Source organism: Neovison vison, chromosome 2 (genome assembly GCF_020171115.1).
Source record: "Neovison vison isolate M4711 chromosome 2, ASM_NN_V1, whole genome shotgun sequence".
NCBI lineage: Eukaryota > Metazoa > Chordata > Mammalia > Carnivora > Mustelidae > Neogale > Neogale vison.
In genome coordinates this window covers 14,772,182-14,785,663 of record NC_058092.1, presented here as the reverse complement: position 1 = coordinate 14,785,663, position 13,482 = coordinate 14,772,182, and the positions used below count along the sequence as shown (strand labels likewise).

The 13,482-nt window shown below is 50.6% G+C and overlaps 1 protein-coding gene across 1 annotated transcript; it reads left to right on the top strand.

Moving 5' to 3' along the window:
• Positions 1 to 2,748: 2,748 nt before the first annotated feature.
• MUL1 (mitochondrial E3 ubiquitin protein ligase 1) lies at positions 2,749 to 11,121 on the top strand. Its single transcript, XM_044237319.1, has 4 exons — positions 2,749 to 2,937; positions 7,072 to 7,159; positions 7,539 to 7,659; positions 9,080 to 11,121. Exons 1-4 carry the CDS (start codon positions 2,818 to 2,820, stop codon positions 9,807 to 9,809), a joined length of 1,059 nt encoding a protein of 352 aa, XP_044093254.1. The 5' UTR covers positions 2,749 to 2,817; the 3' UTR covers positions 9,810 to 11,121.
• Positions 11,122 to 13,482: the final 2,361 nt, after the last annotated feature.

The following is a 13,482-nucleotide window of genomic DNA, read 5'->3' as shown; positions in this document are numbered from 1 at the left end:
CCGAAGGCAGAGGCTTAACCCACTGAGCCACCCAGGTGCCCCTATTTTTTATTTATTTTTAAAGATTTTATTTTTCAGAGAGAGAGAACACAAGCCGCAGGAATGATAGGCAAAGGGAGAAGCAGATTCCTTGTTGAGCAGGGATCCTGTAGGGGATACCAGGACCCTGGGATCATGACCTGAACCAAAGGCAGACACCCAAATGAGCCACCCAGGCGTTCCTCTTCTTGTTCTTTTAAAATCAAGTTTTATTAATTCAAAATATGCCATATATGCACACTAAAAAGTATAAAAGAGTGAAAAGTCACTCTGTTCTCTAGCCAGCAGATTCCTTTCTATGTGAATAACCAATATTATCAGCTTTTTATGAACCCTTCTAGACATATATAAACGTATATATTTTTCTTCCTCCTCTTTATTTTTTTTAAAGATTTTATTCTATTTATTTGACAGACAGGTATCACAAGTAGGCAGAGAGGCAGGCAGAAAGAGAGAGGGGGAAGCAGACTCCCTGCTGAACAGAGAGCCCTATGTGGGGCTTGATCCCAGGACCCTGGGACCATGACCTGAGCCGAAGGCAGAGGCTTTAACCCACTGAGCCACCCAGGCACCCTTGACAGTGCTTTAATAGTTAATTTGCTTTGGGAACTTTTTTGTAACCTACTCTATGAAATGGAAAACTTTGGATGAAAATGCTTATTTATTTAATTTTTAGAGATTTTGTTTATTTGTCAGAGAGAGCACACAAGCAGGGGAAGTGGCAGGCAGAGGAAGCATCAGGCTCCCTGCCCAGCAAGGAGCCCCATGTGGGACTTGATCCCTGGCAGATGCTTAACTGAGCCACCAGGTGTCCTGAAAGTGCTTTTTTTAAAATACTGCCAAATGTTTTGTTTTTGTTTTTGTTTTCGTTTTAGATTATTTACTTATTTATTTATTTGACAGACAGAGATCACAAGTAGGCAGAGAGACAGGGAGAGAGTGAGGAGGAAGCAGGCTTTTGCTGAGCAGAGAGCCCGATGTGGGGCTGGATCCCAGGACTCTGCGATCATAACCTGAGCTGAAGGCAGAGGCTTTAACCCACTGAGTCACCCAGGCGCCCTTCTTCCTCCTCTTTAAAATAAATGGGATCATATTTAAATAGTTTTGAATTTTGCTTTTTCACTTTAAGATGCCCACATACACATACATTTAAAACTTACTTAACCAATTAACTATTGATAATGTGTTAGTTGTTTTCATTCTTTTGTTATTAAAAACAATGCTGCAATGAAAATCTTGTATATTTGCCTTGTTCAGATGTGTAACTATTTATAGAGGAAGAATCTCTGGAGGTGGAATTGCTAGGCCAATAAGTATGGGCACTTTTAATCTTGATCATCACTGCCTAATTGTTCTTTACAAAGAACATCCAGTTTCACACCCATAAGTGATATATGGGAATCTCTGTTCCTTCACGTTGCCAACATGATGTGTTATTAACTTTGGACAAGCTATTTATTTGGTTGGTCGTTTGTTTGACAGAGACAGACAGAGAGGGAGAGAGAACACAAGCAGGGGGAGTGGGAGAGGGAGAAGCAGACTTCCCACCCAGCAGGGAGCCCGGATGATGCAGGGCTCGCTCCCAGGACCCTGGGATCATGATCTGAGCTGAATGAAGGCAGATGCTTAAGGACTAAGCCACCCATGTGCCCCTTGATTTAATTTTAATTGTATGTGTGTGTGTGTGTGTAACAAATTTATGATCACTTCTTGGGTCGAAAATCATCAAAATTATATGGGGTTGTTAACAATCTGGAGATTCTAAACCCATATTCACAGAAAAGTAATTCTTGTTTGACTCGAAGGGTAATTAAGGAATGTGGTAGAAAAATGTCACAGAGAACCCGTTTCTTTAATAAAGAGATTTTACTCTTGTGAAGCAATTTACAGATTTTTAGATGCATTTTACAGGCATTGATTTCGATTTCGGGCATCTTCTGATTATTTTTAAGAAAATTACTAAAGAGGTCAGAAGATAGTTTGAAATCTGTCCCGTAGTCGTGTTGTGAGGATTAAATAGGATGTCTGCAAAACTTTTGTCACAATACCCGGCGTATAATAGGCGCTCAATAAAGTAGTTCTAGTTATTAGCCAACAAACAATAGGTTACATGCTGCGATGACAGATTAAGGGGCTACTGAGGTGGTAAAATCTGCCCTCCTGGCAGTAAGGGCTCTGGAGCCCGATCAATTTCTCTCTGGTAGTGTGACTTTGAGCCCATCCCCTAACTTCCCCCGCCTCAATTTTCGCATCTGGAAAGTTGCAGAATAAAATCCAAGGCTGGAGGTTTGCCCTGAGTTTACACGTGCAGTACTCCCAAGGGCTTGCTACACACTACTTCTCTTCTTTCCTCTCAGTCTACTGACTGGAGCCATCAAGAACCCATCCAACAACCCGATAACCCAGAAGACCAGAGGGATCGGGACCAGGGCGACACGGGCACGCCCCTCGCCACCAGTACACCGCGCGTCTAGCAAAAGGTCACGAGCGACTAGCGATCCCCCAACTACCCCGGCACAAACACCTCGCCCCGCCCCTCGGCGAGGGAGACCCCGCCCCTGCGGAGGCTCCGGCAGCTCGGCGGCCCCGCGAGCCCCTCGGCTACGCCGTCTTCCGGTCGACTCGGCCCCGCCCACTTCCGGCCCGGCGCGACCAGGAGCGGGTTTCCGGAAGGGCGGGTTGGGTTGGGGGCGCGCTCCGGGGCGGAGGGCGGCGGAGCACGGGGGGCGCGCGGCCTGACCTCAGCGTCGCCGCCGGCACGCGGGACTCCGCGCAGCCATGGAGAGCGGAGGGCGGCCCTCGCTGGGCCAGTTCCTCCTCTTGGGCACCAGCTCTGTCGTCACCGCCGTCCTGTACTCCGTGTACCGGCAGAAGGCCCAGGTCGCCCAAGAGCTCAAGGTCAGTGCTGGAGCCAGCCTGGCCTCAGCCGGCTCACCCCTGCCCCCCGGGAGTGGTGTGAGCCCGCCGTTCGCCTCGCGCCGCTCCAGCGTCCGAAACGGCCCTAAAGAGGAAGTCGGCCCCTGAGAGATGTCGCCCCGCCAGGCACGGGAGGAGCTAGGATCAGAATATTCGGGTCTCGTGATAACCGTTGCCCGGCCCGTCTTCTCCTCAGCCGCCCCCGTTCCTCAGAATCTCGACTTCGTTACTTGATTCGACAAATACTTAGGGGCGGCCTGCGCGGCTCCAGGCACTGGGACTCTGGCATGGGTAGAAGAGACAAAAGTCCCTGCCCTCATGGAGATTCCATTCCCCTACAGCGAGACAGACAGAGAGTAGCTCAGATGGTATGACAGACGGGGAGAAAAATACTGCAGACTCAGGCGGGGAAGAGGGGGAATGCAGCGCTGGAGAAAGGGAGGTTTGCTATTTCAAAGAAGGTGACATTTAACAGAGCCCAGGAGGAAGCGAGGGAGACCGGGCAGGTGTCTCGGGGAAGAGCGGTTCACGCGGAGGGAGCAGCCAGTGCAGGAACCCTAGACGTTGCCCATTTACGTAACCACTCACGTCCTTGCTTCTACAGACTCTTCCTTTTTAATATTTTAGTTATTTTTTAAAATAACGCTTGCTTTCTTAGGCTGCCTCAACAGCTTAGCACATTCTCATCTTATTTTTTTCTTATTTTAAAAGATTTTGTTTATTTATTTGACAGATGGAGATCACAAGTAGGCAGAGAGAGAGGAGGAAGCCGGCTCCCCGCTGAGCAGAGAGCCAGATGTGGGGCTCCATCCCAGGACCCTGGGATCATGACCTGAGCTGAAGGCAGAGGCCTTAACCTCTTAACCAAAGAGCCACCCAGGCACCCCTACAATAATTTTTTGGGGGAAAACGACAGTCATCTCCAGATTGCAAATTGGGAAATGGAGACGCAGAGCAAAGGTCTTACAGGTCCTCTGTTTGGGACTTGAGCTTAGGTCTTTTGATTCCAAGTGTAGGCTTTTTTTTTTTTTTTTTTTTCCTTTTTTCTTTTTTCTCCTCATTGATCGCATTGCTTTATTGTGACTGTCTTACTGGCCCATGAGAGGTGGACCTCTTTAGGTCAGAGACCATCTTATTTATTCAACACCCACCCCCCCCCACCCCCGCCTCCCTTCTAGGTTCTAACTCAGTGGTAGATGCTTAGTAAATGTTTGTGGATTCCTTTTGGCTGAAATAACCACAATGTCACAGTACCACAGTTAGGGTTTCTTCACTTGACATTTATTTGAAGAAGGATTCCTAAATCTTAGTTCATTATTATCATACTGCTTTCAGGAAGGGCTTAGAAACCAGTGTGTGAAATCCCTGCTGGAGAAGGGTAATCCATCTGAAATGAAGCAAGTTACCAGACAGTTGGATTTGTGGTGCAAGTGGCCTCCTAGTGAATTTCAGCTGTCCAGTTGCTTGTCTGATTGTAAATAAGCAAGTTACTGCTGAAGTCAGTGGCTAGAGGTATAACCGATACTTCACTTTCTGACCCTAGAAGTTTGAAATCAGGCTGGCCGAATGTGGGACTTTTGAAGCAGTGAACTCTGCAGGATCTCATTTTGGGTGACCTTAAAGGTTTTGCCAGTCAGTTTCCAAACGAGGATGAAATAGCCCTTTCCTGGAAAGAGTTGGAATTCCTAAAATTTTAGATTCTAGTTTCTTGATCAGATTACAAAACCTCCAGAGTAGGTTTGAGTCTTATTCTTGTGTAGCTCTCATAGTGATGGGAATGCCTCTTTTTTTTTTTTTTAAAGATTTCATTTATTTATTTGACAGAGAGAAATCACAAGTAGACGGAGAGGCAGGCAGAGAGAGAGGGAAGCAGGCTCCCCGCTGAGCAGAGAGCCCGATGCGGGACTTGATCCCAGGACCCTGAGATCATGACCTGAGCGGAAGGCAGCAGCTTAACCCACTGAGCCACCCAGGCGCCCTGGGAATGCCTCTTTATGGCTTGTCTACATGTGCCAGCCCCTGGGCCAGATTCCTTCACACCTTATGCATCATTTATTTTTTTATTATTTTTTTTAAGGATTTTATTTATTAGAGTGAAAAAGAGCATGAGCAGTGGGGAGAGGAAGAAGCAGACTCCCTGCTGAGCAGGGAGCACGTGGGGCGCCATCCCAGGACCCTGAGATCATGACCGGAACTGAAGGCAGACGCTTCACTGACTGAACCACCTGGGTGTCCTTCCGTCATTTAATACACATAAAAATCAGTGACCGTTTCCTCTGTTTTCTACAGCTTTGGAAACAGATTCAGGTTGTTCATTCATGGTAGATGCACTGAAACTTGATTCAACCCCAGGTCTTTCTGATCGTATTCCCTCTCCCCTTTAAAAAAATTCTAACTAGCTCTCCTGTGGTGGATACTCTGCCCACTGTATGACTTGGAGCAAAGCACTTCACCTCTCTGAGCCTCTGGTTCCTGATCTGTAATTGGAGATAATGTCTTCTGTATAGGGACGGTAGGAGCATTACATGCATTTATGCTTTTAAAGTGTTTAGCGTAGTGCCTGGTATATACACTTGACTTTTGAACAAAATGGGTTTGAAATGTGCAGGTCCATTTACATGCAGATTTTTTTTCAGTAAATACAGTACTGTGAATGTATTTTCTCTCACGATTTTTTTTTTAAAGGATTTTATTTATTTTTTTGAGGGAGAGTGACACCGCGAGAGAGGGAACACAGGGAGGGGGCATGGGAGCCGGAGAAGCAGGCTTCCTGCAGAGCAGGGAGCCCTAGGTGGGGCTCGGTCCATGACCCTGGGATCATGATCTGAGCCAAAGGCAGATGCTTAACGGACTGAGCCACCCAGGCGCCCCTCGTGATTTTTAAAAAGTCTTTTTTCTAGCTTGTTTTATTGTAGGAACACAGCCTATGATACATATAACCTACAGAATATGTGTTGATTGACTGTTTAGGTTATCAGTAAGGCTTCTGGTCAACAGTAAGCTCTGAGTAGTGAAGTTTAGGAGCCAGATTTATATGCAGAATGCAGAGTTTGGACAGCGTGGCGGGTCAGTGCCCCCTACCCCTGCATTGTCCAAGGGCCAGTGGTAGTCTAAGTGATGATTCATTCACTGACTTACTCATCAACTACATACTGAGTGCCTGCTGTGGGCCAGGCACTGTTCTTGGCCCTAGGGGGACAGCAGTGAACAAGGCTAGTGAGGTCGCAGCTGTCCTCCAGTGTAATAGTCCGGGGGAGGGACACAGAACAAAGGAGTCAGTAGACTGTAAGTGTTAGTTGCTGGGTGGTTATTGTACTGTGTTCACACTGCAGGTGGTTCGTAAGTTTGGTTTGACCCTGCTCCTGTCATGCACTGTGCAGGTCTAGCTTCAATTTCGAGCGACCTCAGTGACCTTAGAGTATCCATCCCACTTCACGCCTCAAGGAATTACTTAGCTGGCAACCTTCAGATTTTTTTCCCATCCTTCCAGTTTGTCGATGGCAGTTCCCTGCAAGCGGGAAGTGTCCTTGATTCATCCCTGAATCCCCTGTGCCCAGCCCACATGGATACTCAGGAACCGGTCATTGGTTTTATTAATCTCTTTATTTTCGATACAGCAGTGCCAGGCTGGCTTGGTCCCCATGCACAGCAGGTTGGAAAGTGAATGAGAGCGGGTGGCCCACCATTGCCTGAGCCCCGGCCGTGTCCGAGGCACCGGCGCGGCTGCTTTCCACAGCAGCCCTCTAGACGTGTGGCTCTGTGTCATCTTCAAGAAGAGATGAAATTTTGTTCTGTCTGTGGCATGAAAACCAACAAGTCCCTTTCATATTTTCACTAAAAAAAAAAAGTTAAAATGAAGAGGAGGGTGTGTTTCCGTTAACTGGGGAGAGAATGTCACCGGCACCCCCGTTTGGAGGGCGACAGATGCTGGTTATGTGGAGAAACTTCTGGGGCACAGCTTGGGAATGTGACTCTCCATCCTCTCCTTCCTGCCTGATTTCCTTGTTCTCTTTTCATTACGTGAAAAAAGTAAATAGGCTTTTTTCGTGTTGGGCCTGTCAGTGTGGTAGAACATGGAGTTTTCAGCAGCTGGTTGAATGTGTTGTTTCCATTTAGGGAGCTAAAAGAATCCACTTGGGTGAAGACTTAAAGAACATTCTCTCGGAAGCTCCAGGAAAATGTGTGCCTTACGCTGTTATTGAAGGTATGTTTATTGGCAAAATTAAAAATTTCCTCTTCTCCAAGTTTGATGAAAAATCTTCTTGGCTGATATTAAGGTCCTTTTGTTTGGGGCAGTGGTCCAGAACCTGGACCTTGGGGTCAGGAAGACCTGTGTGATCCTGGTGCAATTACCCAGCCTTTCTGAACCTCCCTTACCCCATCTGACAAGAATTCCAACCTTTCATGGGGGTTGGAGAGCTGAAATGATGGATCCTTGTAAAGTGCCTGCAGAACAGAACTTACAGTGATGTCATTTTCCTCATTTTCATCAATGGAACTCAAACTAAAAACAATCTTTAAATCACCTGGAAAGGAAAGGGCAGAACAGTTCTTCAGAAGTAAAAGAATCTGTTTCTGTTTAGGGGCTGTTCGATCTGTTAAAGAAACGCTCAACAGCCAGTTCGTGGAAAATTGCAAGGGCGTGATTCAGCGGCTGACGCTGCAGGAACACAAGATGGTGTGGAACCGGACGACCCACCTTTGGTACATAGCCTTTCTCCTCTGGCCAGGCCTCCCAGTTGGCCAGCTCAAACGCAGGTGTCCTGGGTGCTGTTTCCATGTCTTCCGGTTCCCCTGAGACAAGGCCTAGACCAGTTCCTTCATGTGACGGTATTCTTGCGGGAGAACGGTTTTTCCAGCCAATCCTAGTGGGTTTTTGTTTTGTACTTTTTATTGTGGTAAGAACGCTTAACATGATACCAATTCCCCCTCTTTTTTTAAAAAAAGATTTTATTTATTTGAGAGAATGGGGAGGGGTGTAGAAGGGCAGAGAGAGAGGGAGAAGCAGACTTCCCATTGAGCAGGGAGCCTGACACTGGACTCGATCCCAGGACCCCAGGATTATGACATGGGCCAAAGGCGGATGCTTAACTGACTGAGACCCAAGCGCCCCAAGATTTATTGTTTTAACAGTACTGGGGCATATAGTACTATTAGCTACAGATGCAAAGTTGTACAGCACATCTCTAGAATATATTTATCTTCTATAACTGACGCTTTATACCCACGGAACAGCAGCTCCCATTTTCTTCTTTCCCAGCCCCTGGCAGCCACCATTCTGCTATCTCCATGAATGACTTTTATTTTATTATTACTTTTTTGAGAGAGAGGGCGGGCATGTGTGCGTGTTCGCGTGAGTTGGGGGAGGGGCAGAGGGGGAGGGAGAGAGAATCTTAAGCAGGGTCCACGCTCAGCATGGAGCACGACGTGGGGCTTGGTCTCACGACCCTGAGATCATGACCTGAGCCAAAATCAAGAGTCGGACGCTTAACCGACTCAGTTACCCAGGTGCCCCTGAGTGTGACTATTTAGGTCCTTCATGCAAGTATTTGACTTTCTGTGTGGTGGCATAGTTCCTCTTATCATCCCCCAGGCTCATCCCTGTTGTCACTGTCACATATGGCAGAATTTCCCTCCTTTTTATGGCTGAATAATGTCCCGCTGTGTGTGTATCACATTTCTTGCTCCACTCATCTGCTGGTGGGCGTCAAGGTTGTCTCCACGTCTTGGCTCTTGTGAATAGCGCTGCGGTGAACACCGGAGCGCAGATACCTCTTTGAGACCCTGATTTCACTTCACTGGGATGCATACCCGGAGAATTGAGATTGCCAGATCATACAGTAGTTCTGTTTTTGACTTTCTAAGGAATTGGATAGTTACTTGAAAGTGGCAAGGAGTGGTAAACGGAGGAGGTGATCTAGGACAGTGCTTAGTGCCCACTGATCGGCCTGAGAACCTCAAAAATGGAGCTTCCCCGTCCCAAGGCACTAGGATAGCAGAGATTTGTGCATATTCTTCTGGTTAGTGTGGACATTACCCTGTCCTGGCATTTAGGCCATCCCCTCTCTGCCTAGGCAGGGGGCGTTTGCTGTCGTCTCTTCTATCTGGGATTCTCTCGTTTCAGGAATGACTACTCAAAGATCATTCACCAGAGGACCAACACGGTGCCCTTCGACCTGGTCCCCCACGAGGACGGCGTGGCCATGGCCGTGCGAGTGCTGAAGCCACTGGACTCCCAGGATCTGGGCCTGGAGACCGTGTATGAGAAGTTCCACCCCTCGGTCCAGTCCTTCACTGATGTCATCGGCCACTACATCAGCGGCGAGCGGCCCAAGGGCATCCAGGAGACCGAGGAGATGCTCAAGGTGGGCGCCACGCTCACGGGGGTGGGCGAGCTGGTGCTGGACAGCAGCTCCGTGCGCCTGCAGCCCCCCAAGCAGGGCCTGCCGTACTTCCTCAGCAGCCAGGACTTCGACAGCCTGCTGCAGGGCCAGGAGGCCCGCGTCCGGCTCTGGAAGGTCCTGACACTGGTCTTCGGCTTCGCCACCTGCGCCGCCCTCTTCTTCATCCTCCGCAAGCACTACCTGCAGCGCCAGGAGAGGCGGCGGCTCAGGCAGCTGGAGCAGGAGTTCCAGGAGCACGAGGCGCAGCTGCTGAGCCGCGCCAAGCCCGAGGACAGGGAGAGTCTGAAGAGCGCCTGTGTCGTGTGTCTGAGCAGCTTCAAGTCGTGTGTGTTTCTGGAGTGCGGGCACGTGTGTTCCTGCGCCGAGTGCTACCGCGCCTTGCCGGAGCCCAAGCGGTGCCCCATCTGCAGGCAGGAGATCGCCCGCGTGATCCCTCTGTACAACAGCTAACCGTGCGAGGGCCCCACGGGGGGACGCGAGGGGGGACACCCCTTCTCAGGAATTTTTGTTGTGAGGCCTTTAGGAGCGCAGTGATGGGGGCCGCTGTTAGTCCAGCTACGACTGAGGGAGGGGACTTGGGTGGGGGGGCGTCCTAGTCCCATGCCTCTGACACTGGGACGTTGCCTTGTTGCCGCTGTGAGAGGGGACCCTTCCTCCGCTGGCTGAGCCTCATGCCCCTCCTCCCCCCACCGGGGGTGGATGTGATGGCCTTGCATTCCTTCCTGGCACCTGTGGAGAGAGAGAGAGAGAGAGAGAGAGAGAGTGTGTGTGTGGCCTAAGGGCCCAAGCGGGCGATCTCTAGCTCTTCTGGTCCTTTCTGGGGAGTTACTGTGGTCTGGAACCTTGAGTGACTCAGCCAGCAGGGCGGCAAGCTGGGCGCTGGGTCTGGTGTACGCCTCACCGAGCTGTGTCTGAAGAGTCGCCTTTGAGGAGACTGTCAAGTCTTTCTTTGTTTCACTTATACCCCAGGAGAAAGGCCAGGCTGGACGTGTCACCTGTGTCCCTTTCCCCTCACCTCCTTACCTCTTAAATGTGTGAACGTGTGTGTCAGGACAGAAGGGAGTGAAGCCTGCTGCTTGCCTAAAAGATGGGGCTCTGGTCTGCCGGCTGAAGAGTGGCCACTTGAAGGGACAGTCGGACCGTCGCGTCGTCCCCAGTGGTGAAGATGGCAGCTTGGCAACTGCCCTTCTGGCGTCTCCGTGACCTAAAGGGAGGGCCGTCCCAGCACACGGAGCACACCGCGCACACCGCACCCACCGCACCCACCGCCGGCCCTGACTGGGAGTCCCCGGGGCCCAAGGAGGCTGAACGCTGGCTCCGGCTTTCCCTGCCCGAGATGAGACTGGAGGCCTCACCTCCTGCAAGAAGCAGTAGGGCCACTGCTCCCCCAGCCTCGCTCTGCCAGCCTCCCTCCCAGGCTGTCACCAAGGCAAAGGAGCCAGCCAGCACCCCGAGCACAGAGCCTTCTCCAGGGTCCTGCCTCACATCAAGAAGTGAACGTCCCGTGGCAGAATCGCATTGTCCCTCCCTGGGTTGCTGTTCATCCCCTCTCCTGCCCCCCTCTTTTTTGTGGAAAGAAGTGGGGGAACCCCCCTCACCTCCAACTAGTCAGAGGTCTTGTGCACAGCTCTCCTCTCCCTTCCCTGGCTTTGAATATTCATCCCCTTTCCTCCTCTGGGGGTGGTGGGGTGCTCTTGGGGGCGGATACCCCTTATATGCAGGATCCAGTGTGGACGGCACGAAATAAACATGTTACAACCAAGTGTTAGCCTGTTGCTTTGTCAGCGAAAGTTCAGTGGTTTAGGTGAGGCTTGCCCAAGATGGGATTGAATCCTACCACGGTGGAATGATCTAGAGACCTCATAGCCACTGTGTGTGTCTTCCTGGGCAGAGAGGTGCTTTGGGGCTCCTATAGGGGGTGTGAGGCTTGGTGAGGCAGAGGCCTGGGGGCGGGTGTCCTGGAGAGCAGCTGGTTGGTATCCCTGGCCTCGCTGAGAAGTCCTGAACAGAAGGGCAGGGAGACAGCAGGGGGGGAAATGAGCATTTAGATTTTATACTGTACGCTCTTCTGAGCTTTCATTTCAAGGTCAGCTAATCCTTAGGAAACCTGTAGGCTCTCATGGCATCTGCATCTCACAGATGAGGAAATCACCCCCAAGGGGGTTTGTGGGGCTGGGGGCACATCGCCAGTGGTGGGGGATCCGAGTTTGAACTCCACCCACGGACCCTCCTGCTTGCTGGTGGTGGCTAAGTTCCTCAGGGTCCATGGGAACCGCGTAGGACACTTGCTCCCGAGTTTGTGGAGGGGCGGGCTGTGAAGGCATGGGCAGAGGTGAGAAGCTGCTTGCCAGCACTGAGTCCTTTCTGGGGATGTGGGAAGAGCCTGGGGGCTGGGCGGGTGAGGGGGTGACCCAGTGCCCTGAAAGTACCCGTCCCTTTTTCCTTGTCCTTCACCCTTGACTTTTTCAGAAGGTTCAGCTTTTATTTTTTTATTTTTAAATTTTACTTATTTACTTATTTTTAAAGATTTTATTTATTTATTTGACAGATCACAAGTGGTCAGAGAGGCAGGCGGGGGGTGGGGGGAGAAGCAGACTCCCTGCTGAGCAGAGAGCCTGATGTGGGGCTTGATCCCGGGACCCTGGGATCATGACCTAAGCCGAAGGCAGAGGCTTCACCCACTGAGCCACCCAGGCGCCCCAATTTATTTTTATTTTTTTAGAAGATTTTTATTTCTCTGAGAGAGCGTAAAGCGGGGGGCGAGCAGAGGGGGCCAATCTTCAAGCAGACTTCCCACTGAACGCAGAACCCGATTTGGGGCTCTATCCCAGGACCCCGAGAAGATGACGACCTGAGCCACCCCAGGCGCCCCGGTCCGACTTTCAGTAGAGGTTGAACGAACCGCCTGTGGCCGGCGTATGTGGCGATCTATCCAGAGTTCAGTTCTCAGCACAGATTTCATGAGTAAGCCGGGCCGGAGTGATGCAACAGGGAAGGCCACCAGCTCTACCCCAGCCCCACTCGGATCTGGGCAGACCAAATCTGCCTCGACTGTTCCTCCAAGCCCAGCTGGGGACACGGAGCCATGGCACACGCTCCCCGCCTTAGGAAGTGACAGCTGGCAGGAAACATGGACACACGTGTACCCGGGTTCTGCATTTGAGGTCCCTGCTCAGTCCTAGCCCAGGAGGGGCTGATACTGTCTCCCAGCCTCCTGGCCCTGTGGCAGTTCCCACTTTCCACTGAGGAGCCTCATCTCCAGGAGGACTGAACAGGACCTACCCTGAGACAGAGGGCCCCAGGCCGGGGAGTGGGGAGTGACAGGGAGGGGAGGACCACAGGACATTCGTGTCGAACCGATGTTGGGGTAGTTGTGAGTTTTCAGTTCTTTGCTAATTCAACCCTCACGCTCCGTCACTTCCATCCTAGACAGACACCTTCAGGGGTCCTCTTGAATATCTGCTCCTGGCTTCTTGAATGTCTGCGAGGCACTTGTGTGCATTAATGAGGTGGGTGGGTAGGGTCCATGGAGTGGACATGGTTAACCCTGCTTCACAAGCGAGGGTTCCTAAGACTTAAGGCAAGCAAGAGGGGGAGACTGTATCACCCCATTTTGCAGGTTATATGATATGCTTGAGGCTACTAAGATCCAACTGGAATGCCTCCACATTTTGTCTTTATTACTTTAAGCCTGAGAGGGGAGGGGAAGTTGTCCAATAGACCCTTGCGTGTGGCAGACACAGCGTTTTCCTGGCCAGTCAGCACCTCAACAATCACCAGTCACCCCCTGGTTTTACATATCACAGGGAGAGGCTTTGCACTTCCCCACCTTATCCTGATGGAACAGAAGCCAGAAGGCAGGTCTTTGGAATCCTAACTCATTCAGAATTATGATAGAAAAATTAAAGAAGCAACAATATGGGGAACATTTAAAAAGCAAACAACACGACAAACTTGGCCAGTCTAGCATCCTTTACAAGCCCGGTCCCAGGCCATGAAAATCCCAACTGGACGTTGGGTCTGAGGCTGATGATCCCACAGGGCCTCTGGAATGCTCAGAGCAAGAGCTGGTCATGTTCAAGCCCATTGATGGGCATTTATTCATCTAACAAATATTTGCTAA

Excerpts from the sequence above, each read along its gene's own strand:
- MUL1 (XM_044237319.1), top strand. The coding sequence starts at position 2,818 with ATGGAGAGCGGAGGGCGGCCCTCGCTGGGCCAGTTCCTCCTCTTGGGC. Across the intron at positions 2,938-7,071 it reads AGGTCGCCCAAGAGCTCAAG|GGAGCTAAAAGAATCCACTT; the intron begins GTCAGTGCTGGA and ends GTTTCCATTTAG. Across the intron at positions 7,660-9,079 it reads AACCGGACGACCCACCTTTG|GAATGACTACTCAAAGATCA; the intron begins GTACATAGCCTT and ends CTCTCGTTTCAG.